General features: G+C 37.9%; 1 protein-coding gene across 1 annotated transcript; it reads left to right on the top strand.

Annotated features, from left to right (window-relative positions):
- Window positions 1-26,725, top strand: Pot (papillote). Its single transcript, XM_070299744.1, has 6 exons — window positions 1-147; window positions 13,227-13,319; window positions 18,605-18,941; window positions 19,379-19,535; window positions 20,188-20,557; window positions 20,952-26,725. Exons 3-6 carry the CDS (start codon window positions 18,605-18,607, stop codon window positions 23,091-23,093), a joined length of 3,006 nt encoding a protein of 1,001 aa, XP_070155845.1. The 5' UTR covers window positions 1-147; window positions 13,227-13,319; the 3' UTR covers window positions 23,094-26,725.
- The last annotated feature ends 540 nt before the right edge of the window (window positions 26,726-27,265 follow it).

Below are 27,265 nucleotides of genomic sequence, written 5' to 3'. Positions count from 1 at the left end.
CGTGGTCGCGCGATCGCACTAGACGATATTTACCTGCCTGCGATTCCCGGGCAGGAGCGTATCGGCCGCACGCAGCTCCCTCGAGAGGCGCCGTCCGCCCCCCGCCCCACCCCTCGGGCCACCCCCGCACGCAACGAAGGCGACGAGGTAGGAGACGACACGTGTATTACTATCGCTCTCCGTATGTAACCCGTTCGTCACCGGACACGCTGGACGAATATCCGCGATACAGAGTTTCATCGACAACGCGAACGTCACGAGGTTTCTCGCGCCGAGTACCAAGTTTCTCGTTAGAGGAAGCATATTAAGTTCTATAAATAGAAAGACCGATGCTCCCCTCTCACTCGTGCGGATTTCCTCCAGCTGTGACCGGTGAACTTTGTACGCGCAATTTCATACAGCGAAGAAGAGAGAGAGAGAGAGAGAGAGAGAGAGAGAGAGAGACAGAGCAGGAGGTTGCATACGATGAAGAAGATTCCTCGACGAAAAGGAATTTCGATGGATTCATTTCGCGATTCGCGGCTACCTCCAGCTGATTTCTTTCAAAACGGCCGTTTTTTCGTGCTCACTTTTACATTCGTTTGTCGCGTCCAATGGTGATCTCAACGCTGACAGTACATGAATCGGGATGAATCGAGTCGAGCGAGAGTCTCGCGATACGGTCGCGGCGGGCTTGCCGAGGAGAATTCGATGCGAGGTCATCGACTTGTCAGCGAAGAAAGATGCGCTCATTAACTACGGATGGGGGAGATGAATCCCGCGGGGGCAGGCCCGGTAGCAATTTTGCGAGCGTGAGTAAGCCTCGCGCCGGTGCCCCGCGCCCCATAGGCGTTCCCCGCTCACGTACAAGACTCGTTGACCTTCGCGCCTGCCGACGTTGCAGGAGTATACGAAGAAAGCAAGCGATCCGACTGAGAGTCTCCATTGCGCCAATTTTGGTAACGAAACACTGTCGTTAATGCGTAGATGTCGGGGAGTAGAAAGAGACACCAATGCGTTCGCGCGATTTCCATTTTTTTTTTTTTTTTTTTTCAACTTCGTGCGTGAAGAATGATTTATGTTCCGAGCAATAAGATGCGGAGACAAAAACACGATGGAGCTAATCCGTAAAATTGACCATCTACTTTTATGGATGAAAAATATGTTGAGTATCTTGTATGTACTCTCTCTCTCTCTCTCTCTCTCTCTCTCTCTCTATTTCTCTCCTTTCTCTTTTGCGAGTTGTATTGAAGCTTCGCAGCAAGTGTATCGACCTTTCGCGAGTTACTGTTGTAACGGATTTGAGATATTAATTCCTTTGATCAAAATTTTTATCTGGGCAGCAAGAAATCAGAGTATCGCGTATGCTATTTAATTCATACACGTAACAACAAATTCAGGTATAAGATGCAAAAATTTCCACCCCTATTTTAATACCAAATAATAATCTAAACTAGTCTGAATTAGTGAGATAGACGACGATGTTAATTTCAACGTGCTTTAACGCGAAACGAACAATGTGTGTGCCATGTAATATGAAAAGAAATTCAGTTTTATAAATAATCATGTAACTGTCAAAGCAAAATTTTTTTGGACAGTTCAATATAAATTCTAAAAAGTGAAACTTGATTTTTGTCCACGCAAAAATAAAAACGCAGATAAGGATAATAAAATATATATTACATCATTTCGAAGAAATGATGCGTTTGACAAGCGCCACGTGGGCGGTTAAGGATTAATAAGCTAGTATCGATATCGATCGTTTGCTTGAAAATCGCAAGTAGGTATTCTCGGGATCGTAGAGGCGAGGGCGTGAATCGCGAAGCGTTCGATCGTTACGATGGATCCTTTTCGATGTATTCTCGCCGACTGTTCCCTTCTATTTGATTGTCGATCAGTACAATAATTGATCAATGGATTGCGTAATCAACATTTGCACTGTTAAATGTGCAGTCGATGTCTCGCGCGGCATGCGGGCTTTAGCGTATACTTGATGAATGAATCAAGGATCGATGTCGTGATTCAACAATCGCGATGATCCATGCGAGGACTAAAAGCAATATCATAAAAGCAAGAGCATTCGATCGACGTTCGAAAGTTTAAGCGACGCGTATTGTGAAAAGACTCGAGAGTCATCGTATATCAATACGGTAGTCCGGAAGCTGCCTTGCACGAAGAAAGTTTACAATGCGCGTACCGTCACCGTGGCATCAATAATTTTCACGTCAAGTCAATATCCTTGTCTTCTCATATTAAAAATAATATATCTTTTTAATTTGGATTTTTTTTTTTTTTCAATTGCCATCGCAATATCATTGTAGACTCTTCCGCGCGTACGTGTTTAAAATAACATCGATTCGCCGCTATCGTTATTTTTTGCTTCGTAAATAAAAGTGTCTATAAATGAACTATGATGAGGAGGCGGTTGCGAAATTATGCGGCAAAATTATGTATATTTATATCCTTTTCTTTCAATACTAGAATTAACATATTCAAACAATTTTTTCACTCTTTTTCATGTTTGATTAAATTTTAATCGATGCTTTTTTTTGAATAAACTTTTTCTTAAATTATATCTTAAACTATGTTCGTTTTGTGATAAAAGTATAACTTTTGTTTAAATTCCCCTCCCAAACAGAGATATTCAACAAAATAATAGTAATTAGATCACTAGTTTCTAAGAAAAAGAGTCTCTAAAAATTAAAAAACGTGCTTTTATGGAAGAGCGTTTCAGAGAAAACTTTTTTCACGTCATTTTTAAATATTAAACATCTTTGTAGACATAACTAAAAATCGTTTTACAGCTTAAAATGTTCAGGAAATTATTATATGTTAAGAAAATAACATAAATGAAAAATATCTCGACACTGAACATTTTCAAACGCGCCCACGCTCTCAAGATAAACTTATAGGATGCTTGATAAAAAAAAAAAAAAAAAAAAAAAGCTTGAAAAACACTGTTCTACGCCACTGATATATCCGCTGCTACAATTCCTCACGCGAAAGATGCGTGTATGCGACAAGCGCGTGTCTCGCGGAACGGGATACGCACCGCTACGCATGCGAGGGAACGCGCGCGTCACTCGATGGCGGCTGTATCGATTTTCGAATTAGTCGGTCGAGAAAATTTTACGACGACACAAAGATGGTAAATGAGAACGATACGTTCACGTAAATCCATCGCCGAGAGAATCGTTTCGTCGCACGCGCTCTCATCTTTATTCGAATACTCCGGATCATATATAAGTTTTCATAGATCTGCGCTATTCCATATCTCGATCGAGATCACTGGACAATTTGTAATGCGATGCGCGCAAAATTTACGACAGCGATGCAAAATCGCGTAGGTCGACACGTGGGAAATCGTTGTTTTCGTAGGGATAGGATTCGCGTCGCATTCTCTTCAACAGGGGGATTTTAAGTATAGCCGTCACGTCACTATTTCTCGCCATTTTACGATCGTCGATCCGTAAAGTCTCATTCGAAGTCAAATCCGAATAAGATTCTGCTTTTGATCGTATATAAGATGTTTTAGGTTCCTCGTATTTCTCTTTGTTATGTATAAGTACGAATTATCTTGCGTCTCTCATTGTCAGCTGTATTAAATCATTCTCGAACAAAAGTTTCAAGATGTGTACCAACGGTTTAAGAGAATTTACGAACTTTCGCGAATTAAGCGTAACGAATTAATCTTCAGACAACTGTAAAATAAAATCTTATTTTTTAATTAAAGTCTTCGCAATTAAATTTTTTATTTCAACGAAATATCTGAATTTGAAATTAACGCGCGCATCTTTAAGAGACGTCTTTTAGACTTTTGTATAATGTGATTAGATTAAAATTATAAATTTATTAATTATTCCAAATATTCTTTAAATTGATGCGTATCGATCCAAAGAAATTGTATTGTATTTGAAAGGAAATAGAAGATACTACGAACATCTCGCATAAATTAAGGATCTCCGCAGTGAGAATGTTTGCCGTAGCAGTTTGCATAGGCAGGGTAACCGACGCGCAGCTTCGGTTTTTCGGCCCGTAAAACGACGAAAAATTGCACACGGCGTCGGCGACGGCGGCGGTAGTACCGCCTTCTCGAAAACCGGTCCTGAAATCGCCGCCGCCGCCGCCGCCGCCGCCGTTGCTCGTTGTCGATTTCGCCTGGTGAATACGCGATCGCCATCTTGAATCCGGCGAGGATGACGTCACTGGTACAGGGCACGGTCGCTTTATTCACTGCCGCTTACGCGTCTCGCATATAGGTGCGGATGTGCGCGTGTTTCTCACCAAGGAAATCGTGTCGGGAAATCAATTAAATAATCAAGCAGAACTCGCGATGTTCGACTTGGAAAAGGACCACAAGTTTGTGGGGTCCTTGTATTAATTTTCAGAAAATTAAAATGTACCCTCTCCTTTAAATAGTACTATTTTTTCTATAGCGGAAGATTTTAAAGAATCTTCAAATGTAGGAATAATTTATCAGACATTTTTAATCTTTCATACGTAAATTCATATTATGAATATATGTATTGCAAAGTTAAATATTTATATACTAATCCGTTTCAATCTATCTATTTTAAAGCAATGTATTTTTTTTTTTTTTTTTTTTTTGTACGGATTCATAAGATATATTTGTTTATAACATTCTTATCAACTTGAATTTGTAATATTTTTTCTTTTGATATAAGAATAATTAGAGATACAAATAATAAGATATAATAATTAGAGATATATAAATAATAAGCAATTTATAAAAGAATAAATAATGTGGAATATTTGATTGTTGCATCTAATATTACAAATCCATCACCTTGAATTTAAAATAAAACATAATTTAGCACTCACCAATAGGATGCGCAACAGCGGATATCGTAATATACTACGTTGATCTGTAAAAGATAAATATTTTTAAATTAAAGCATTATCTAAAAAATAATTAATATTTCAAAAATAATTACTATGCGCAATTGAAAATTCTTTACACGTATCTTTTTCACAAAAATAAAAAAAGTGATACAATTTCTGACAAAAATTTTTTTATCGATATAAAACTTTTATAAAATATAGTTTAAAAAATCTAGTTCTTATACAAGTGATCTAAATAATTTTAGAAAATCTTTTAAATAACGATGAAATATCTTATCTATTTATATAAAATATATAAATTGTATCTTTATATATAAAAAGGTATTTATTTAAAAAAATTTTTTATTAAATACCTTAAGTATTTTCGAAATAAAAATTTAAAATTTTTTATTAGTATAAAACGGATAATTATTTTAAATATGAATACAATAATTAATAATTTCACACAGAATTAATAAATAAATTAAATAAGAATTATAAATTATTCCTCACGTCACCGCTGTCCGACCCCTCCCCGGGCCTTTTTCTCCTCTCTTGTTCGTCCTTTGCTGTTCCTTTATAGGACTGAATATTCACTCGCGAAAACACGGTTGATCAAGATTGCGTTCGTACTAGAATACGATCGCGCGGTATTTTGGATGGCACTCCAACCGATATTAATCATACAATACGCTTTATTATATTGCGACATATCGGAAAACGTCGCGAAAATAACGCTTGCTATTATTTGCTCATTCGATATTTGAGAATCACGCTAATTTCATGCGTCAATCTCTGTTAAGTACTCTTGATTTTACGGTGCAATAAATCGAGCACGCAAATCGAGTTAATGGCTAATCAAGACGCTACAACGGCAGGAATTAATTAATCGCACAAATTGATCATTCTTAATTGGTGTATGAATAATCATGAGAGAATAATTGTGTTTGTGATATTAAAAATGATCGTAGTATCAATTCGCTGCTACCTTTCCGCTCGAGTCGCGCGACACGAATGACAAACACGTCGACCGTACGTAAACAATGTCAACATACACAAAGGTATACATCGCAAAAAACGAATAATACACGACTCGATTAAAGTATCGAAATGTCATGATACATCAATTTTACATCTATTGATTTAATCGTATAAAAATTCCCAAATAAATTTCCGAGATCAATTAATTCTCATGATTATCGCGTTGTAATCAGCCATTATTAATTTCGCGTAATATCGTGCGATGTCGGGAGAAAAGTTGCAGGAATTATTTCTAAATTTCTCGCTTTTGGTTAAGCATCGCGTATATAATAGATCGACTTCCAGCCGAATGGCAATGCGACGCATTGAATTAATAAATATAATTATTCTTAATCACACACAGATATTTTAATATACTTGTCAACCGTATAAAACATCACGTTTATACTACCATATATCGATAAACTAAAACTGAAACTGTGTATTTTATGTGATTTATTTGATTGAAATCTATATCGCACGTAATCAGCAAAGCAACGATATATATTTTCGGATATTGCATTCTGTGAATATTTATCTTTAATTTTCGAGTATCGAGTAAAACGTTTTTGAACGAGCGTAATTTTCGCGATATTGTCCAATGTGTCGTAATATGTATAATAGAGTGCGCGTTTAACGTAGCAAGAGTGCCGTTCAAAGTAGCATGCGATCGTTGTATTCTAGTAATTAACTCGATCGTAATTAGTTGTGTTTTCGCGAACGGGTGTTCATGAAAAGGAGCAACAAAGAACGAGAAAGAGAAAAAGAGGAGATCCGACAAAAATATCGAGCGACGATAGAGCAATCGTTATCATATTTTATTAGTTTATACGTAAAAATAAAATATAATTTACACATTGTATGTATAAAATATTAAAAAAAAAAAAAAGTAAACAACGCGGAATTTTTCGTAAAAATTATGGGACTGCAATGTTTTTCAGTTCTCCTGTTGTTTATTTGACTCAAGTCTCTATGTTCTTTTTTTCTCGCAATCTTATCGTTTTGCATATATGCGTAGTTATTTCTGCAGGCCTGTTTAGTGTCAGTAATATGTATTGCAAACTTTAACGAAATGATTTTCATTACGCAAATGCTCATGAATTAAATATTTGCAATGAAATTCTTAGATACAAAGATGGGTGTAACTACAATATCATGATTTGCACATAATAACGACTTTCTACGTATAATCATCATGATAGATTCTAATAGCACATTATGCAATATGCATTTAAAAGATGCACGAAAAATAGTTACTGCGCAAAAGTTGCGATAATAAGCATCTTTGTCTTTGGCGATTATTATACAAATCTTATTGACACGATAATATTTTATAATTTCGCTATTTTAAGTTAATGTTCCGTTTGGTTGTGTCATAATTCAAATAATATAATCTATATAATCCAAACTACAATATATAAAATTGCAAGGTTCTACGTTTAATGATGTTGCAATATTATTACTTATTATTTTGCCCTCATTTGTTATGTAATAACTTATTTATAAATGTATATGTGTTTGAAAAATCACTTTTTTGGCAAAAATGATATTATATATTTCATTTTTCGGATTTAAACGATAAAATGTCAATTTTCTTCCAATTATTATTTTTCTCTCAATTAAATTTAATTGATAGTTTTATATAAAAATTAATAGAAGTGAATATATAAATATTCTTTATTATACACATATTTGTATATATCCTTTCATTAATTATATCTTATTAAAGATATAAATCAAATTTACTCATAAAACAATTAGATTTATTAACATTTATCATCCTGCTAAACATATTGTGTAGTGAACTCGTTTGGTAAACTAAAAAAGCAAGAAAAATTCAATTTTGTCATCTACTTTTGTCCCAAATATGCAAGTCAGTGAAAAATGATTATGACGGAATTTTCCGTTCGAAACCGGCTCAACTTTTACGTCGGAATCTTTCGGCTTGTATAATCAACGATCGTAAAAGTGCATTACATTTTTTTTTTTTCTGTAACAAGTCCGTGACGTAGCTCTGCACCATTCACTTTGTGTTAAAACATGCTTTCGCAATAGCAAAAGTCCGATCGCTATAATCCATGGCTGTAGCGAGGCAGTCCGCAGCTGTCCGTGGCACTCTGATATTTCGTTTTTTTTTTTCTCCTGCCTGATCCCGTTTGTATATCCGTTTCTTTGACGCATGACAGGGCACGAGACAAGATTTGCGTCGATCTATGCGATTATTACACGGCAATTCTTATGTGTGTGTAATATATATGATATATAATATATACCAAAATACATACAAAAAATCGTGTATTATCACACATCGCGGAATGCGATTTTTTTTTTATAAATTTTTGTTTTTACACTGTAAGTGAAAGAAGTCGCGGCTGCAACGATTCTGGAACAAGGAAATTGTAATCTACTTGCTCAGAATAATCCGTGAGGTTTTTCTTATCGTGCTCCCTTAATCCGATTGACCTACTCCGTCCTTCGTTTTTCGCAGACAGCGAATTTTCTCAACGCGACGACGATATTTTATCGTTTTTTCTATCTATGTGTCATTTACATAATACTTTATTGAACTGATTCATGCGTTTAATTTTTATCTTTTTTTATCAAGTTTTTCAATCTTTATGTCCTGAACATGAAAATCGAGTAAGATTAATATAAATTCGCTTTAATAATAACAAATAATGATTTATTTATATATATTTTTCATCTCTCATAATAACACGATATACGTTAAAATTCTTCTTCATTAAAAACTGCTACACATTTTTTAATTTTTGATATTTTAAAAGAGAGATTATAAACAGCAGACATTTATCATCCATTTGCTGTTTCAAATCCGATATATACGGGCGAATATATGATTATTTTCCATTTCAAGTTAATCATTCTTCTCATATTCCGGCCGGACAAATATTGGAAAAAAATCGAGTTTTGAAAGCCAGTATCGCAAAAAGTGACTAATCAAGGAGGTATACAATTCAACATATTATGAATGGACTAGGGAGGCTGCGATAATCCTCGTTTCTCCTCTCGGTCCTTTAATCCATCGGTTACGTGTATCTTTTGCTTTTCGTGCGTTCAACGATGCACGTCAAGGAGCGCAATTCTCGCGCGCGCTCTCCCGTGCGTGTGAGGCGGCGGCTCACAAGGATGCACGCACGTGCGCGCGCACGCGTATCCGTGCGCGACGACGGCAGCGGTCAGTAGTGAAAGTCGAGACTTTGCGCAACGAGATCGCAACGTTGTCTCCTTCGGATACTGGTTCGACTTTAAAGGCTCGATCGCAGGAAGGCATCGAGACATTTGGCGTGACTAGGCGTTCACGTCATACTTCCCTTCCAAGAACGCGAGCGATTGAAGAAATGTCATTAGAGAGGAAGATGTTATAGAACTTGACTTTGACAAAATAAGTTGATATTACGACTTTCTATAGAATTTTCTGTAGATTCGTTATCTTTTAGTTAACGTTCCTTTGTAGAGTTTAAAAAAATTTTAATTATGGTTAAAAATTTAAATTAGTTAAAACAAATTTAGAAATTTAAAAAGATTCATAAATTTAGGAGATAATGTTAAAAAGAAGTTGAAATCTATTAAAGCAATCCTTAGAATATATTGTATTATATATATTATGTCTATTAATATTACACGCTTTCATATATCATCGTTAAAAAAATTGTGCGTGTTACTTGATTTTCTTGAACGTCTATTACTCTGTTCTTAAAGAATGGTACACAGTTTCTTTCAATTTTAAGCTATGTCACTTTACAGACATTACAAGAAAAAAAAAATTGCTTTAATTTCAAAAGTTATGAATATTATTTCATAAATATTAGCATCGCGATCGTATTATTTCCTGTTTAATATTTTTCTTAATAGTTTTATCGATTTAGTCTTATTTTTCAAGCACGTTATTTTCTACCACGTTCTGCCAAGAGTTGAGCCTTTCTGTCACGAGAAAAATTTATGAACTCTCGAGACACGAATAAGCACTGATCAAGTGTTACTAACTTCCGAATCGTAACGACAGCTGTTTGGCTTTTCTTTTTTTAATTTTGTATATTTTCTATTATCAATCAACATTAGTAAGACATATGACAGTTCTTCTTAATATATATATATATTATTTTTTTTTCAAAAAAAAAAAAAAATTCTTTTTTCATTAAAAAAAATTATAATGAAATTATAGATATGTATCTCTTTGTTGTTTTGTCGTCGCTTTGTTTCACCTAAATTACTGTCTCGAATATATACTTGTCTGCCGTGATTTATGAATCCTTCCATTCACAATCTCTGAAAAGATCAGCGCAAGCAGAGATATAAAAACATCTGTCATTCTTTCCCCTTATTTCTACGTGCCTTCCCTCTTTTAATAATAAAATGTATCCGACGTAATAAAACATGCAGCGCATCTCTTCTTTTTATTCCACGCGAATTGTCATCGTCAATGATACTTTTTATGTAATAGTTTCGCGAAAAATATATGTCACCCATTGCTGCATCACCGACATCCGTGAGTAATTTCGCCGGCGACGTGTTTACAAGCATTACGAGAAAAGTTTTGTCATCGTTTCCTAGCAGAAATAAACTCGACGAGAGACACGTAAACCTTTAAATATTTAAATAGCTCGGGGAATTATTTTAAGAGGAAAATCGCACGAGAACGAATGATTAGGACGCGTGCGTGATTTATTTCGATGCGAGTTATCGAGATGATCATTCTTAACATTCTTTCATTCCTTTTTAAATGCATCGCCTTCTTTTTACGTTATAATGGACTGTCACATTGATTAAAAATATCCCGTTAAAAAAAGTTTGGAAATTATTTTTTACTTCTGAGAGATACACGCGCCATGTTATTTCAATATTGTAGTAATACTTCATTCGCCATCGGTCGACCTGAGGAAGTTTCTTCATATTTGCATATTTTTCACATATATATATTTATAAAGTCTCTTCAGATGAAATATATGTGGGAGAACATTTATTAAATTAAAAAATCTCTATTACGTATTTTTATCTTTACTAATGTTAAAGTTTATCTTCGCTCAAAACACATTTTCCGCTCCAACTTTGAATAATCGTGTTTTGCTTGAATAAGAAAGAAAATTTATAATATTTCGAGAACGCAAATTCTATAAACATATTTTCCTTCCACGACTATATCAGTGTGTATATGTATGTATATAGGAGCGTTTCTTAAATTTATCTCCCTTTTTACCTAAATATTAATTGGAAGCTTTATTTATTTTGTTTCACGTTGCAGATTAAATTTAAGATGATCAAATTTCCTAGCAGCAGCTGACATAAAATGCCTTTCTCCGAGAGAGAAACGATCAACTTTCTCCCGAGCACGGAGCGATTTTCTTGAAAATCTAAAATTCTTTGTGCTATAGACGTGTGCAATATCATAAGATTTAAAATTAGATTTTTCTTTTGCAAAAGAGACTTTAATTTTACATATATGACTAAAAATGCAAATTAATGTTGAAATTATAAAAAGTAAAGGTAATATCTCTTTCATTTATTCGCAATTTCTGAAATTTATTCTCTCTCGCAATTTGTATTTAGATCATCATTGAAAGTCACGATTGGTCGACCTGAAAAGGTTTCTGCATATCTGCATATTTTTCACATATATATTTATAAATTCAATTAAAATGTGTGTGAGGAAAAATTTATTAAATTTCCAACATTTTTAAAAAGATCTGTTATTTTAATCTTTACTAATGTTAAAGATTCCTCTTCGCTCAATGTGATAATTCAATCATTAATATTTCGAGAAAGTCACAATTTCTAAAGCATCCTATACATATTATTCGGTTTATATTCCACGACCAAGGCGATGCGATGTAGGATCGTGTTGGCGATAAAATCGCGTGGGATATCTCTCGATCTGACCGTCATCGAAAGCCTTTGCGAATTCTTTCGCTGACAATCCTCATTATCCTCCTCGTCGCGAAGCGCGAGCACGTCCGCGCGGCTTACACGATCGTATACACATGTAGAAGCGTACGTATTCGAATCGCATATGTAGCTATGTTACTCTTGAGTCTTGTAATCGGTACGACGCTCACGTGCCATCGTCCAAAAGGAATATCGGTGAGCGAGTGCAGTGCGGTCTGACTCTAAGAAAATTGGTCGTATAGTTGTGTCAATAGATCCGCGGGTGTGTCTGTGTATATTTGTATCTACGGGTGTGTGTATTTGTGTGACAGGAAGCGGCCAAGGTTAGCGATGCATCATCGTATTGTGTCATGGAAGAATCGATTACGCGTCGAGCGTGTACCAGAGAAAAGTGTGCCGCGGGACGAGATGCGGAAAAGTTATATTAAATCTGGTTGACGTTGCCTTTAACTTTAAGAATTTGCAACATCTTCTTGTTGTTCCTAGAACGCGCATCTTCGGAACAAAGCCAATGTATTTTTTTTTTTTTTTTTTTTCCTTTCGCGCCGAGGACAACGGCGAGGAATAAAATTTGATACGGTTAATATTTTCTGAGAGGCGTCTCTCCATAAATCTTTCGGGGTACCTTTTTAATCTCACGCTTCATCTACCCCATTGCGAGTCTCGTCTTCTTCTCTTTACGTTCGGGTATCGTGGAGCGCACATTCTCAGATGCAATTATGGAGTACAGTCTAATAAAAGCCCTTTCGCGGGGCTATAAAGAATTCCGAAGTACATGTTAGAAACACAGCGTAACGATGAGAGATGTTAATTATGTATTTCTGGTAATAATATGTTTCGGTAGAAAAATAGGCATCTCTTTAATTACTCCGAATATAAGGAAGCTACTAAAGCACGCTATATAACGATCCGGTTCGATGCTCTCAGATCGACTAATCCATACCGGTAGAAGTTCCTGTTAACTTTGTGATTTATGGATCGCGTTAATTCATTCCTCTAGAATAACAGCTCAAACTGAATTATTGACAACCATTAGATTGTCTCAAAACAAAGCATATTGGATATAAATATAATATAGATTGGTATTATATATAAAAAATACTAGCGGATTTTTTGTCAAAAAAATAAGCATCTTTTATTGCACAAAGTTGCTTATTTTTTGACAAATAAAACTGATCTGTCCATATTTTTTTTTAATATGATATATAATACTAGTGTAATACTCTACTTGTACGAAACACCTTATAAAGAGATCTCGGTTCCCCTATTTTGTTTCCCCCATTCATATATGTATAAGACGACCACAAATATTTACACCCTTGCGTGCCACGCAGGAGCACATGTCGCGGATTTGTAACCACTGTGTATTATTAGTCGTCAATCGTAGTCGCGCGCGCGTCTTGTCGCGATGTCCGCATATTTCACGGCTTCGCCGAGATAACTTTCGCTAAAGTAATTCCCGTCGTGTTATTTTGGTATTTCAGAACAGCGCGCCATGCGTTATCAATCTTAACGAAACGAGGAACGAGGACCCGGGACGAGGAATCTGCGAGCGGTAAGCGGCTAAAGCGTCGAAGGTAATGTACGTCAGGACAGAATCCTGATTAAGTAACTTTAATTTAAAATATTGTCTACTTGTTTTTTACTTTTCTCATTCCCACGATTTTGTCTAATAATGTATTTTCAAATGTAAATTGTCGCGTACGGAAATTTTTCGACATCAATTCTCGTATAAGTATAATTACGGGAGCAAATAAAATCAATCTCGATTATTTCCAAGAGCGATACTCGATCTTAAGAGTAAACTCAACTCGAGAAGAAAATTTGTCGAAAGCGGGACGAAAAGCAATGCTGAAATGTATTTGAAAATTATTCTAATACAAACAAATTTTTTATTTATAAATAAATAATAAATAGGAAAAAGTAGAAAAGAAATTAGAGTTAATCGCACAATGAGAGTTACGTCATCTCCCGCGATCGAATTTTCGAGATATCGCATTTGGCGGAAAATGTTTACGTTGATACTTGACATTCGCAATATCGTCGATTTTGGGTTGAAAAATTCGCGACGGCGGAGAGGTTTCGGGGATAAGCAACGACACTCGGCGCAACCGAATCAGTATAACCGGCTACTCTCTGTCATACCGCGGAGCGCGTATTATCGCGGTGCGGTCTAACGGTGCAGCCAGTCCGGCAACGCGAGTGCATCGAAGCGTACCCGAGATTCTCCTTCGCTCGCGGTCCTGCATCACGAGTTTGTCGGCAGTCATAGTTAGAGAAGGAGAGAGAGAGAGAGAGAGAGAGAGAGAGAGAGAGAGAACGACCACGAAATATTCCCTTCGATTTGTCGCGCCTTTTCCTCGCTCGCATCCGCACTCGCGAAATGACAAAGCCAGGACACAGACATGGATGATTTTACGTTAAAAAAATTTGGATTACGATTCAAATACGCAAATGTACAAAGAACGATTTTGTACGCGGACGGTTTCCGCTCTGAGAAATAAATTTAATAAACGCGTGTATATTTTCGCGCTAGCTTCGACAATATCATTAATTCTACTCCGCGATACGATGAGGAGAGCGAGTACGAGGATGAAGCATTGATTGAGAGGCACGTGTCATTAAATATAATTTTGCTTAGACCAAATATTTTTGCGCGATTGTCATTACGAATTATGAATAAATGAAACCGCGAATAGAGAGAGGAGCCTTGTCTTAAGCTTCCTGTACGGATCGCCGAGTTTTTGCTCTAACGGTAGAAGAGTCGAGTCATTCTCTTTCCATAACGATCGATTCCCTTACATTTTGATGCAACGTGCGAGACTTTATCGCGATTGTATCGTGCTCGTCTATCAGTCTCGATCCTCTCGCGTCACTGAGAGATGTTGCGATACCTTTGGAATAGCCATTATCCTTTCAGCAGCGAGGCCATTAAAAAAGATGCGATTGATATCCGGCCTTCCGCTGGCGCAATCTCGACTTCCTCATGCAGCCGGCTACCGTGTCCGGCAAAGAAAGAAAGAAAGAACCGTAACAAATTTCTCAGCAGCAACTATCCTTCAATGCTTCGCAATATCGTGGATTTAGGAAGACAATAGCTTCGCAATTTATTTACTATAGCATTGTATTACATTACGCAATTTTGCAATGTGTGAAGGATTCTTGTTAACGAGTCAAGATATTTTTATTGTATCAGATTAAAAGAAAAGAAAAAAAAAAATTAAAAAATAAAAATATTAGTTTCCTCTCCGTCTTTATATCTGTCAAAATTTCATGGACATTAAATATAATAAATTAAAATATTTGTTCGATGGAGACGACGAAAAAAGTTTTGGGAAAAACAATATATAAAACAGTATTTTATATATTCTGCGAATCTCTCTCTGTCATTCATTTCATATCATTAAAAGTACAAGAATAATTCGTATCCCTACCTTGCGATTCACTTTTGCACTCATTCTCTCCATCATATCGTATGAGTAGAATTAATGATATTATATCGAAGCTTAATAAGTAGCAGGATTGTTATTTTCAATTTCGAGATACTGCCAAAGACAAACGTTCGAAGAGGACGAAAATAATTAAGGGCTATAAAATTATTTGCGTAATAGGCATCTTAAAGCATGGCACGAGTACCTCGTATCTCAGCAGCCGGCGGGAGACTGGGAGAAGTGTAATATTACCGAAGGGACTGTAATATGATTTAGCGCTCAGGCTTTACAGCGCCGCGCGTTAAGAGATTCTTTTTATTTCGATTCTCAGCCTCCCCTCGTGCGCGATATGCTAATGCGGCTGTAATACGATATGGGTTGATAGTATCGCGGTATAACATCGCCAATTAAATCGTACTTAGTTATTTTCTATTAACTGTTGTTTCTTTTTCAATGTATATATAGCGCATCAATTAAATAATTAAGTAACCGCGGGCGCGATTCGCTGGAATGGCACGTTCGGGGAAAGGAAACGCAGGAAGCGGGAAATAGTTACAATCGCCATGAGACTTCTCATGGCGTTACTTTCTGCGTTCGCATTCGAGAACGTGGCTCCTCCCCGGATAAATACGAAGCTGTCGTATCTTTGACGAGCTTTAACAAACCGTCCCATGATCCGTCATTTTGCGATTTTACGGAAGGATACTTGCGATCGTTTATAATTTATACAATGCGCGGAACGTTGTTTAGTAACAATATCTGATAAGTACGAAATTATTTTTTTACGCGTTAAATGGACCATCATTTACTCTCTCGTGTAAATATTGAATTAAATCTCCTGGTGATTATTTTTGTCAAGATATACGTCCCTGTTTGAAACGTGTTAAGAATATTTATTTGAAAAGAATATTTTATTTATTTACTTGCATATTTTATTTATTTACGTGTAAATAATTGTTTTGTATATTTTATGTAAAAATGTATGCGTTAAGAATATTCTTTTATTATTTTTATTTTAATTACAAATAAATCATCAAATTTTCGCTGACGATAAATTAATTTATTAACTCGCCGTCGATAAAAGAAACGATAAATCTGAAACGGCCTACATATATATCTTGTTATTTTGGCATAATTTACTATAACACTCGTTACACGTTTCTCGAAATACACGTTTCACTAATCGCTTCCAATGTGATTTATATATGTATATTGCGTCACACTCAATTAATACAACTATTTCTAGCCCATGCGATGTTTGGCACTAATAAATAGCCCATCATATCCGTCGATTACTCTTGAATTATGCACTCACCGCGCATTTAGGTCCGTAGTAGTTTTTTAAAAGTAAGGACGTCCATCGATATTAATATTGCTGTTCGAATCTATTTTTATTCTTAACTATTGTGTGTGTATGTTGTGTGTGTGTGTTTGATGGCTCGATCTTTAAATCGTCGTTCTGCATATCTATAGCGCGACGATGCCTTTTCTCATACGTCTTTTATTATTCGTTATTTTATATTTTGTTATTTTTTATTTTATATTTTTGCTTACATCTTTCTTATTTTTCAAATCGCGTAAAAGCAACGATCTTAAAAGTCTCTTATTCTTGCTCGCTTAAAGTTGTTTGATCCACGCTAATCTCTCTGTTCTTTTTTTCGAATAACAAAAGTACAATATATTCCAAATAGATGGACGAATATGATATCCGTTGACGATTTTTTTTTCTGGTATTTTCGCTCAATGTAGCAGTGAACGTTAGTGCTCGCAGGGCGAGACGATGAGGACCGTTCGCGAGATTCTCACGCGCTACTAAATACACAACCGGGGCGAACAACCAACGACGGACGATTTGCTAAGCGTTATCCGGTTTTCAGCAAACGGAATCGTGAATTCGCCGGCAACGATGATGGCAGTCGAGTGATTCGCGCGTTTCCACGCGAGTGTATTTTAACCAGGAGTATATTTTTACCGTCATCTGTGGCGTTTATCGTGCATACCGGTGTACGATCGTGCATGAACGAAACGCACGACGAGATATTTTTATAGATACGACTAGTAATATCTATAATTTGTACGTTTACTCGATGCAATTACTGGCGGTAAACGTAACAGTATCTTTAAGTAGGCTCTCTCGAGGCCGCGGCAGCTATAATCGTCTAGCGCATATCGTTACACTTGCGATATGTCATCTTCGTTTTTGTAATTTATAAAAAGCGAGCTTCCCCAAGTTATGCGGGAAGAATCATGAACGTTATACCGCTCGGTGGCGATTGATCATCCATAACTTGCAGAACTCAACGTGTTTAACTTTTGTCTATAGTAACGGAATTTTGATGCGGCATTTCTGACGTGGATTTTACATTGATATGACAAACATCGAAGATAACATAATCTGCATTTATCCGTTTTACATCTCGCGACGAATAACGGCTTTCGCTGCTCCAGTTGAATAGGAAAGGACTGCGACTTAACTCATGGGTCATGCCATTTCAAGATATTGCACAGGGTGTACTAAAAATCGTTGTTTTCTCGGCTACAGATCCTTTGATCGATATTAAAATAAAAATAGAATCTTTAAATAATTTAAATTAATTTAAAATTAATCATTACTTAGTAAATATTAAATTGGAAATATTTAAATCACAACTTTTAATTTCTTGAAAAGATATAAATATCTATATAATTTAAACCTCTCTTGAATTAGGATTATGTGAAAACAAAGTTGGATTTTTAAATTGGACGAAGAAATCTTTTCATTGAGTTATTATTGGTTTTACTATTAATATATATATCTGTGTTCGAAAGAAAGTTTGATGCGTATAAACAATGACTGAATATACGGGGGAAGGAAAATTTACGTTCTCTGGAAGTTGCTCGTGGGAATGTGGACGGTCGTGTCGCTTCCTCGTGCTTCTCGGATGATACCCGAGAACACGATGATTCCTTTATAGTACATGTCGTACATGCAATGTCGCGCTTATCATTAAAATTTATTATAGCATATATTAGGATATAACAGCGTATATTAGGAACTGCGAACGCGTAATTTTCCGATAATAAAATCTTTATAAAATATAATAAGATTGCTAATAAAAATATATAATAACTATTTATTAAATCAACAAGATTAACAAGATTAATGAAAAATGATAACTTTTAGTATATTTCAATCATCAGAAATATATATCGTAGTAATACCTACACGCATTCATATTTCATAATAGAAAGATATTTTTTCTACAAAAGTGTAAATTTTCTAATTAAAAGTATTATTAAAATTATTTTTAATATATAATATCCTTTTTTTTGTTCGATCAAAGTGTCCGCGATTAATTACGTCCTCGCTATTATCTGATACCGTGTAATGATCGTTTTTATTATATTCGCTGTCAGTTTTCTGTAGAGATCACTCGTATTTCTTGTCGCAGATGTTGCCGAAATTGACGATCCTGCTCTGGGCGGCAATCCCGATTGCGTTGTCTCAGAGCAACTATGCGTCGCAAGGCAACAGCATCGAATATCAGCCGGGACTGCCGCCGAGCACGGTCCTCGACGGCAAGGTCACCAAGCTGGACGACATCTCGCCGATTATATTTCTAAATCGAACCAAGGCCTATTTAAACTGCGGCCAGGGTAGCATGGAAGTCGAGCTCAAGTTCGAGGAGCCGTTCTACGGAGTTGCCTATGCCGATTTTGATCGCAACAGCGCCTGCATATTCAAAGGACGAGGCGCGACCACCGCTAAATTGGAACTACCTCTGAAGGGTATGTTCCGTATTATATATTTGATATTTACTTGTATGAAATAGAATAAATTTTTATTTTACAAAAGCGTAAAATTCTGTCAGAAATAAATTGTTTATTAAGACATAAAATTGACAATACGTAAATCACATATTGTATATAAATATGTAATAATGTTGTGTAACTATTGTAAAATTTAATTCGTATCAAACAATTTTATAGAACAATGTAATATATTTTTATTCAAAACGCAGGGACAAAACGATCTCTGAAAATTGATGCAGTTTCATAGATTATTTTGATGCGATTAATGCTTTTACGAAATATTTCTCTTTTTAATTCGGATATATAATTATACGATCATATAACTTGTTGCGTTTCGATCGAGAAAGTTATCCCATTTTTCTACCGCGATCAATCTTTAATTTTTCATCGTACGAAAACAATTTGCATTTCAGGATGCGGTACAAAGCAGGATCCACTGCGTGTATTTACCAATAATGTGGTCGTTCGTTTTCATCCCGGATTAGAAATGGACGGAGATGAGGTTATCACTATAGTCTGCAGATATCCTCCACCCGTAGCGCCTGCACCTCCAAAGCCTCCAGAGAGCATGTAAGAATTCTTTATTAAAATGCTTACCGGCAACAATATATTTGTCAGTTGTTTGGCAAAAACCAAAGATGGAATTTGAAACATTTTCTCACTTTCATATTGAGATTTTTAATTTATTAAGTGATCATTATATTATATCTGCATATTAATTTTTTATATTAATTTATTTACTTAACGAATTTTAAATCAGAGAGAGAAAGAGAGAGAGAGAGAGATATTTTTTCTTTTTAAGTGGTTAAAATAATTTATCACATTCTCGAAATAATGGATGTCGTTCTTGAATATTCTCGGTTGTCCTTTCTTTCAAGAGAACCATCGATTACTATCATTACGCCACTAAATTTTGCGACTGACGTCAACTACCATCATCATGATGATTTATGAATAACTAAATTCAATTTCTTCATTTTTTTTTTTTTTAATTCATACGTAATGTATATTATTAACGTTCAGACAAACAAGAATTTAAAGAAACGAATATCACGAGAGATAACACGCGCCTTTGCTATTTAAATCGTTAAGCATCTGTGATAGATGATTCATTTGATATCGCTGTATTTGTCGAACGAATAACGTTGTTGTTATTTATACTGTCTCTTCTTCCATTTCCGGAACATTTGCCGCTCCGCTCTAATTTGATTTCCATCCGTAGATTGGCTACATTGACACCCTCGCCGGTCACCGAACCGCCGCTGAAAGGCTTCCAGATCCTGTTGATTATCTGCGCGATCCTGTTCCTCTCGCTGCTCCTGCTAGGTCTCGGCTGTTCCTACATGTGCCTGAAGCGCCGAAACGTCCGCGTGGTCCATCGACATCCGTTCGAGAGTGGCACCGGCTCCGAGATAACGAAGCTTTCCGGCTCGACCCTGAGCAACATTACCATGTTCGAGGGCCTAAAGATACCACGCGCGCACGCCCTTCTTCACGCGACAGCCGCGTCCACTTCCGGTAGTGAGGCGAATCTGGTGATCGATCATTCGGACACGTTACCGAGCGATTATCCGAGCGAGAGCCACTCCGAGGTGAGTCCCGATAATTGTTGGCGAAGGCGGATGATCGAACGTTCAGCTTATTAAGCAAATATAAAACAAGAGCGTATCGCTCTCGTATCTCATATCGTATTAATCCTTTTAATATCGAGCTATGAATACAAACTTTTGTGTGTGTCATAAATTTTAATTTATTCAATCTACGAATTATTAAAAACTGTGTAATATCTTTGACACCTAATATCAATTTTATCACATATACCATAAAATGCCGCCAACTTCAACGATAGTTATATATTCTAAATATGCATTAATTTATGATTTTATACGAAGAACTTGAAGGACATTTTTCTAAATATCCTTTTAGTCGGAAAAATTCTAAGTAAATGCGCAATCGATTTACACAAATCGACTCTGTCTCCTACAGGTGGACGAAGAACGTTCGCTGCCTGTATCCTCCGCTGGATCTTACGACAACAAGGCATTCGTCGATCATCGCGAGATCCAGCATCAGCGTCAGGTGGAAATGCGTACTTCAAGTTCCTTATATTCCGAGACAGTCGCCGCCGAAGTGGAAACCTCTTCGATGACAGCCGCGAACGCGTCCAGAATCATGATACCGCGTCACCCCGTAGCCGTTCCGCTCGAGCCCAAATTCGACGTACAGATGAGAGTGAAGAGAGCACCGCCACCGCCGAGCCCGTTGCCATCGGAGTCGGACGTGGCGAGCATCGCTCTCGAGAGAAATCTGACGACCATCCTGGAGAGAGAGGAATCTACTCGCTCGTTGGAAAGCGCACCCTATCGAATGACGACCTTTTCCTACGTTCCCGAGCTTCACGGACCACCGGGTGGTGGATCCTCTGTTTCCACCATCTCTCGACAGCAGACGCCTCCGGTCTATTCGAGAATTCTGCGTAAACAGGCGGAGCGGGAGACGACCGTGATTCAGGAGAAACTCCCATCGCCGACGACCGAGCAATCGCCCTTGCAACACGAGATTCGCCGGCCGAGATCCCTCACCTCCCTGAATACCGAGCTCACCGAAACTCGCTCGCTGACCGAGGTGACAGACGCATCTCACGCCAAGTATCGGGTGGCGAGCATCCTGGCACCGACTCCGCCGCCGCCGCCTTCCATCGCGCCGACCACGTCCACCACCACGACTCACACCGCTATTCAGCATCGCGAACACCGTCTGCTACGCGGGGAGATGACCGAGCCACTGGTCGAGCCGCAGATGGTCGCGCCTCGCCGTCCGGAGATTACGACCCACGAAGTGGACGATGTGTTTCTGCGCACCGTCACGGAAAAGAAGACGATCGAGGACGTGGAGCGTCACTCTCGTCAAGTCACCGAGTATCGCGCCAAGCCTCAACCGCCGCCAGATCTTAAATGGGACATCACCATCAGGAACTATCCGACGGAGGATCTGCCACCTCCGCCACCGGAATGGGAAAACTTCTCCGATGTCAGTTCAGCTTCCAATTTAACCATAACGAACGAGCCATTAAACGCCGGCGTGGACTACGAGCCGGACATAAGCATCGAGCCGACTTACACCACGCGCGCCGAGATTCCCTGCAGGCCGTCGCTCTCCGCTTCCCGTCGTTCCCTCGACGATGCCGACGCCAACTGGTACACTAGGCTGGCACGCGTCCTGGAACCGCGTTACGCCACCGAACTGACGGACGAGGAGCGCGTCAAGTGGCGCGAGATCATCACGACCGAGAGCACGCTACGCACTTTGCTAACCGAGGCAGTGGTCAAGGAGGATTACGAGCTGATACGTAAAGACGCGAGATACATCAATCTGTTCCCGCCAGCGAAATGGGACGTGATTATTCGTATTCTGAGCCCACCGTCGACGCACACCGGCTCCACTTCATCCTCCAGCCACGGCAAAAATCATGGACAGAGATACAAACGGTCGAAATCATCGGAATGGGACACTAGGTCCAGACGATCCTCCCTTCCCACTCTGTACGAGTACGAAAGCGACGGTGGCAGCTCGGCGCGCACCTTAGGCACTCAGAGTCATCATCTGCAGACATCACAATCCACCACGACTATGATCGGTGGACAAGGCCGTCCGCGCCGATTAGGCGGTTCTGTTCGTTCGCGAGGCGCCGGCGCCGGCGCCGGCAGCGAGGCCGATCTGAGATCGATGTCCGAAATAACGGTCCGTGACTTTGCTCGGATGGACCGGGACGATCTGACTAGCTTGAGTTCCTTTGAGGGCGCGGATTCTCTGGTCAGATCGCTCAGCCAACCAAGCTTGGCCAGGTCAGGCTCGGAATTTACCGAACACTGGGGCATGCCTTCCGGCAGTCTGCCACCGTGGGCGACCGCGGAGGATGGCACCAGCTCTGTGGAAACGACACCGAGAGCGATCAGGCGAGGCGACAGATTGGAGGTACTCGCCTCCTTCGACGAGCATAGACGAGGCCCGTCCGTCACGAGATCGAGTCGATACGCCGAGAGGGAACTTAGCGTGCGCGTAACGGAAAGTCAGAGGGCCTCGGAATGGTTTAACGACAACAATTCCGAACCGGAGATGCAGATATAAGCGACTCCATATCACACCAATTCACGGTTTTTACTTCGAATTTACCTAGATATAGGGGCGACATTGTTTAATTTTGACGAAAGTCTAAATTATGTCTGAAGGAATTAGAAATGAATTTTGACAATAGGCAACACCGTTTGTATTTTACAACAAATCGAAAAGCTTAAGAGATCTTTATTCTGTAATTTTTTGAGTAATGAAGTTTTTTCATACCGTCATTTTTACAATGAAACAGGATTTTTTTTTTGTAATCGAGTTGATTTCTCAATCGGTTCGATTAATTAAAGGAAAAATATTTCTTAAAAATAAAAATTATATTTAACATTTTCAGAAATTCTGTGAATAAAATTGAGAGCTTCCGAGAATCCTAGCAGAGAAGATTGTCAACTTCAAATATTGTTTAAATATAAGAAGAGTACTGCTCAAAGAGAATCATGAAACGCGAATTAGAAAAAAATTTATTAAAAGATCAGGGGACATTTTTTTATTTTTCAGTCCTTCGCAACTCCTCCACAGATCCGTATGTTTTCTTTTCTGTTGCGAGTCACGTTATGACGGATTATCATTTATACAAGCGCTCATATTATTCTCACGGGCACTTTTTCGGTCGGTGACTCTACGTGAATCGCGCATTACGAGTGCCACCGTTGTTTGTTTCGCTCTCAAGCGAAGACTTCCTGTATGATCGATATCTTGCCAAGAATGACAACGCACACGGACGGGCAGCGAAATACAAAATAACCTTTCGCGAAGTAAAATTCACTTATTTGTTGCCGCCTAGTTTGCCCTATTTCCTCCTAAAACTCTTGGCCTACGTTCACTGCCTGGATTCGCTGTCCGTCGCGCCCGACAGCTTGCTCAAACTTTCAATAGTCCCAATTTCGCGACCGTCTCCCGAATCATTCCTTCGATATCGAGATCTCCCGATGTTACGGTATCCCGATTTTTCGAAAACTTGCTCAGCCGCCAGTCTCTTCACACTCGTCACTCGTAACGCGTAGACGTAGATCACGCGAGTTGGCTTATCTCGCCACGAGTGAGTCCGCAGATTCTGGCGAGAATATCGTGAGAGAATCATATACAATTTGCAGAGATTAAACCATTAAAATCTATACTGGCGATGAAATTTTTTTATCAATAACTGCGCTTTCAAAATATCGTGTCATTTTATCGTATCATTTTTATTTAATTAGCATTTTGTAAATCACAGAGAATATTTTACAACAATATACAAAATACGAATTTGAATAGCACAATCTTGTTCGAATATCTTCAAAAGGTTTAAACGGATTAAATGTTGGAAATGTGTTAACATTCGATCCACAGGGGGAAAATAACGCAAGAAAGAGAAAATGGCAGAAAATGTGGGAAAATAATAAATAATCGTATGAAGAAACGTAATCGCATGATAGGACGTAACGTTTGCGCACGACGCAGCCTGTCCTCAGCTTCCTAATATTCGATAGATCGCGCAGACCGATCTCTCCCTCTTTCTCTCTTTTTCTTTCTCAAAGATCGCAGGGAATCACTCATAGCTCGCGATTAAAACATTCCCGTTTGCGATACAGCTGCGATAATAGTCTACTTAAGTAGGTAACGAAACACACGGTGCTGGGTTATATGCTTTACAAACGATAGCTAAACTTCTCTCTCCAAGATCATTTATCTAATCCCCTTCCTCCAAGCCTTCTATCCGATTTAAATGTGTTGTCGTCGGAGTACCTGGTCTCGGTCGAGATACGTATCGACCGACATGGTACATTCGCGCGTAGATAGGTATATTTGTAATTATATACGGCGTACCTTTATGGCTCTCTCATCGCGTTTTCTATCTACGTGCAGTCATTAAAGAAGTCTTCCGAATCCTTGAGCTACGAAATGGGAATTCGGTAAGATTGTAAAAATTACACTGATATATCAGAGCGCGATTTTAGTTCTCATAGCGATCGTACGTAATTCGTTCCGAAACTTCTATGTTTGTTTTGACAATAGCCAACGATTTGAAAGGTTTTGCTTTCAAAAGATAATATTATCCTTCGCTTTGTTTGCGTACCGTTAAAATTAACGGATGTTAAAATTTGCGCGAACAAAGCACGTTGTGATAACGCAAAACTAATATCTGAAACAATATCAAATAATTGCGCCAGCGAATTTTCAGATGCAATATGCAATGTCGAAATATAATAGCATCTAAAATAAATTTACCGTACATATATAATCTCTCGGGATATCAAGAATTTTTTCGAAAAACGCATCGCGTTTGAATTATTTTCGCGCAATTATATATCGACAATTAATGTACGTTGTATTTTAATTTGTACGTTGTTGTAACGTTGAATTATAATATTTAACGATACTACCAATGTATGACGAAGCGATTGCAATACTGTTCTCAATTCATACACAATTCAATATAATCGATGTGCGGAATAAGAAGCTCGTGCAATCGTTCGATAGTTCAAGACCGAGTCGATCGTTTGCGAGACAAACCCGTCCAAGGGCTTGATATCGATATCGCATTTGAACAGATAATTTTTTATAAATTTTGTATTATAGAACGACGCATAGAAAGCAGTCATTGCGCCCGCTTTCTTTACATGTGACCGTAAATCAAAATCAATAATAAAGTTATGCATTATATCTGAAACATCGAAACGAATATCACGCCGTATTAATCGATGAATAAAGCATAAAGTGCTCCAGCACGAAAGGGATATTAATCGCGTAAAATGGGATAATAAATCATCTTTGAAATATTACATAACAAGTGTTATCATCAACGTACGAATTTTTATCTCGACGTCGGTTACATCGTCCTTTCAGAGCGTCTTCCAACAAAGACTTGCTATCGCGAGCAAAATTCAATGTCGAAGAAAGAGAAGAGAAAAATGCTTCAGATAAGAGAAATTAATGAAAGGCTTGTACTTAACTTATGGGATTAACGTGGAATGACGCGTGGAATTAGAAAAACTAAAAATGAAATAGTGCGCTATATTAGTGTTATATATAGAAATTAACATAACGGATAATTCTTATAGGGACGGCTTATCGTTTTTATATCAAATTTTGTAAAGGATGCGAATTGCGTGTGAATTGGTCGTTTTGTCGAATCGAACGTACCCGTACCAATATTCGCAAGGGTCTTCCGCGGGTGAAATGGGTGCTACTGGAATGTACATAACGAGACGAGGGATCAAATTAAAGGAAAATAGGGGAAACTGAGTCTGGTAAAATGGCTGAAACAAATTGCCAATACGCTCGCTGTCTTGACGGTACTGTTTCGATATAAGCGGCGGATATATATATATATATAAGTTTGTATACTAAACTCTCCTAAATTGTAACTGCTAACAAATGTCGACAGCGCACGAATCGCAAGGTCTGAGTGCGTTATATAAATCATGTAACCCTCGCTTCGTATTACTTCGCGGGAGATTAATTTACACGGCCCGACGTGTTGTCGAAGCTATGATAAAATAGCGCGCGAGTTCAACAGTAATGGCGAATAAATGAAAAGTGTAATGTGATCTTCGAGCGAGGTCGGCGAGAACATGGCTATTAATAAAATTAGTTACTAAAAGCGGCTTGTACCGTTACCCTTATTAACGAATAAATATTTTATGATGACTTTACTGGGAAAATCTTATTCTAGCGTATCCGTACAGAGAACATTATCTTGTCTACGAAGGAGATTACTGCTTCGAAACATTATCAGGAAAATACTTTCTCCCGATATTTGATAATTTTATTTATGCCATATTAACCAAGTGTGCTCAACTAGATTTTTCCGAAAGTAAAGAGACGATTTGAAATTTTAATTTCAAGAATACATCAAACATACGATGTAAGAGAAAAGAAGTGTGGATGATGAGATTAAAATTGAATTCATCCAAATCTATTTTCCGAATACATATACTATACCAACCTAATACACTTCCGAGTAATTAATCATTCCATATCACAGAAAAAAAAAGAGAAGAAGGTAAGAAATAGCATTTGAGAAGACGCCGAGACGAAAAGGCGTCTTCTCGTGATAATTAGATCGCACCTCCTGCGAGAACTCACCAGGTCTTCTCGCCAGGAATAATCGGCGAAGCGGAGGAAGGAATGTGTCTAAATTAATTACGAGCCGGGAAAGAATTCCCCTGCAAAGCGTCGGATCCATCGAGATC

The sequence above is a fragment of the Polyergus mexicanus genome, unplaced genomic scaffold (genome assembly GCF_030449975.1).
Source record: "Polyergus mexicanus isolate NDT 795.1 unplaced genomic scaffold, iyPolMexi1.0 SCAF_1, whole genome shotgun sequence".
NCBI lineage: Eukaryota > Metazoa > Arthropoda > Insecta > Hymenoptera > Formicidae > Polyergus > Polyergus mexicanus.
Note: the sequence above shows the minus strand (reverse complement) of the source record. Positions and strands in the feature narration are given on the sequence as shown.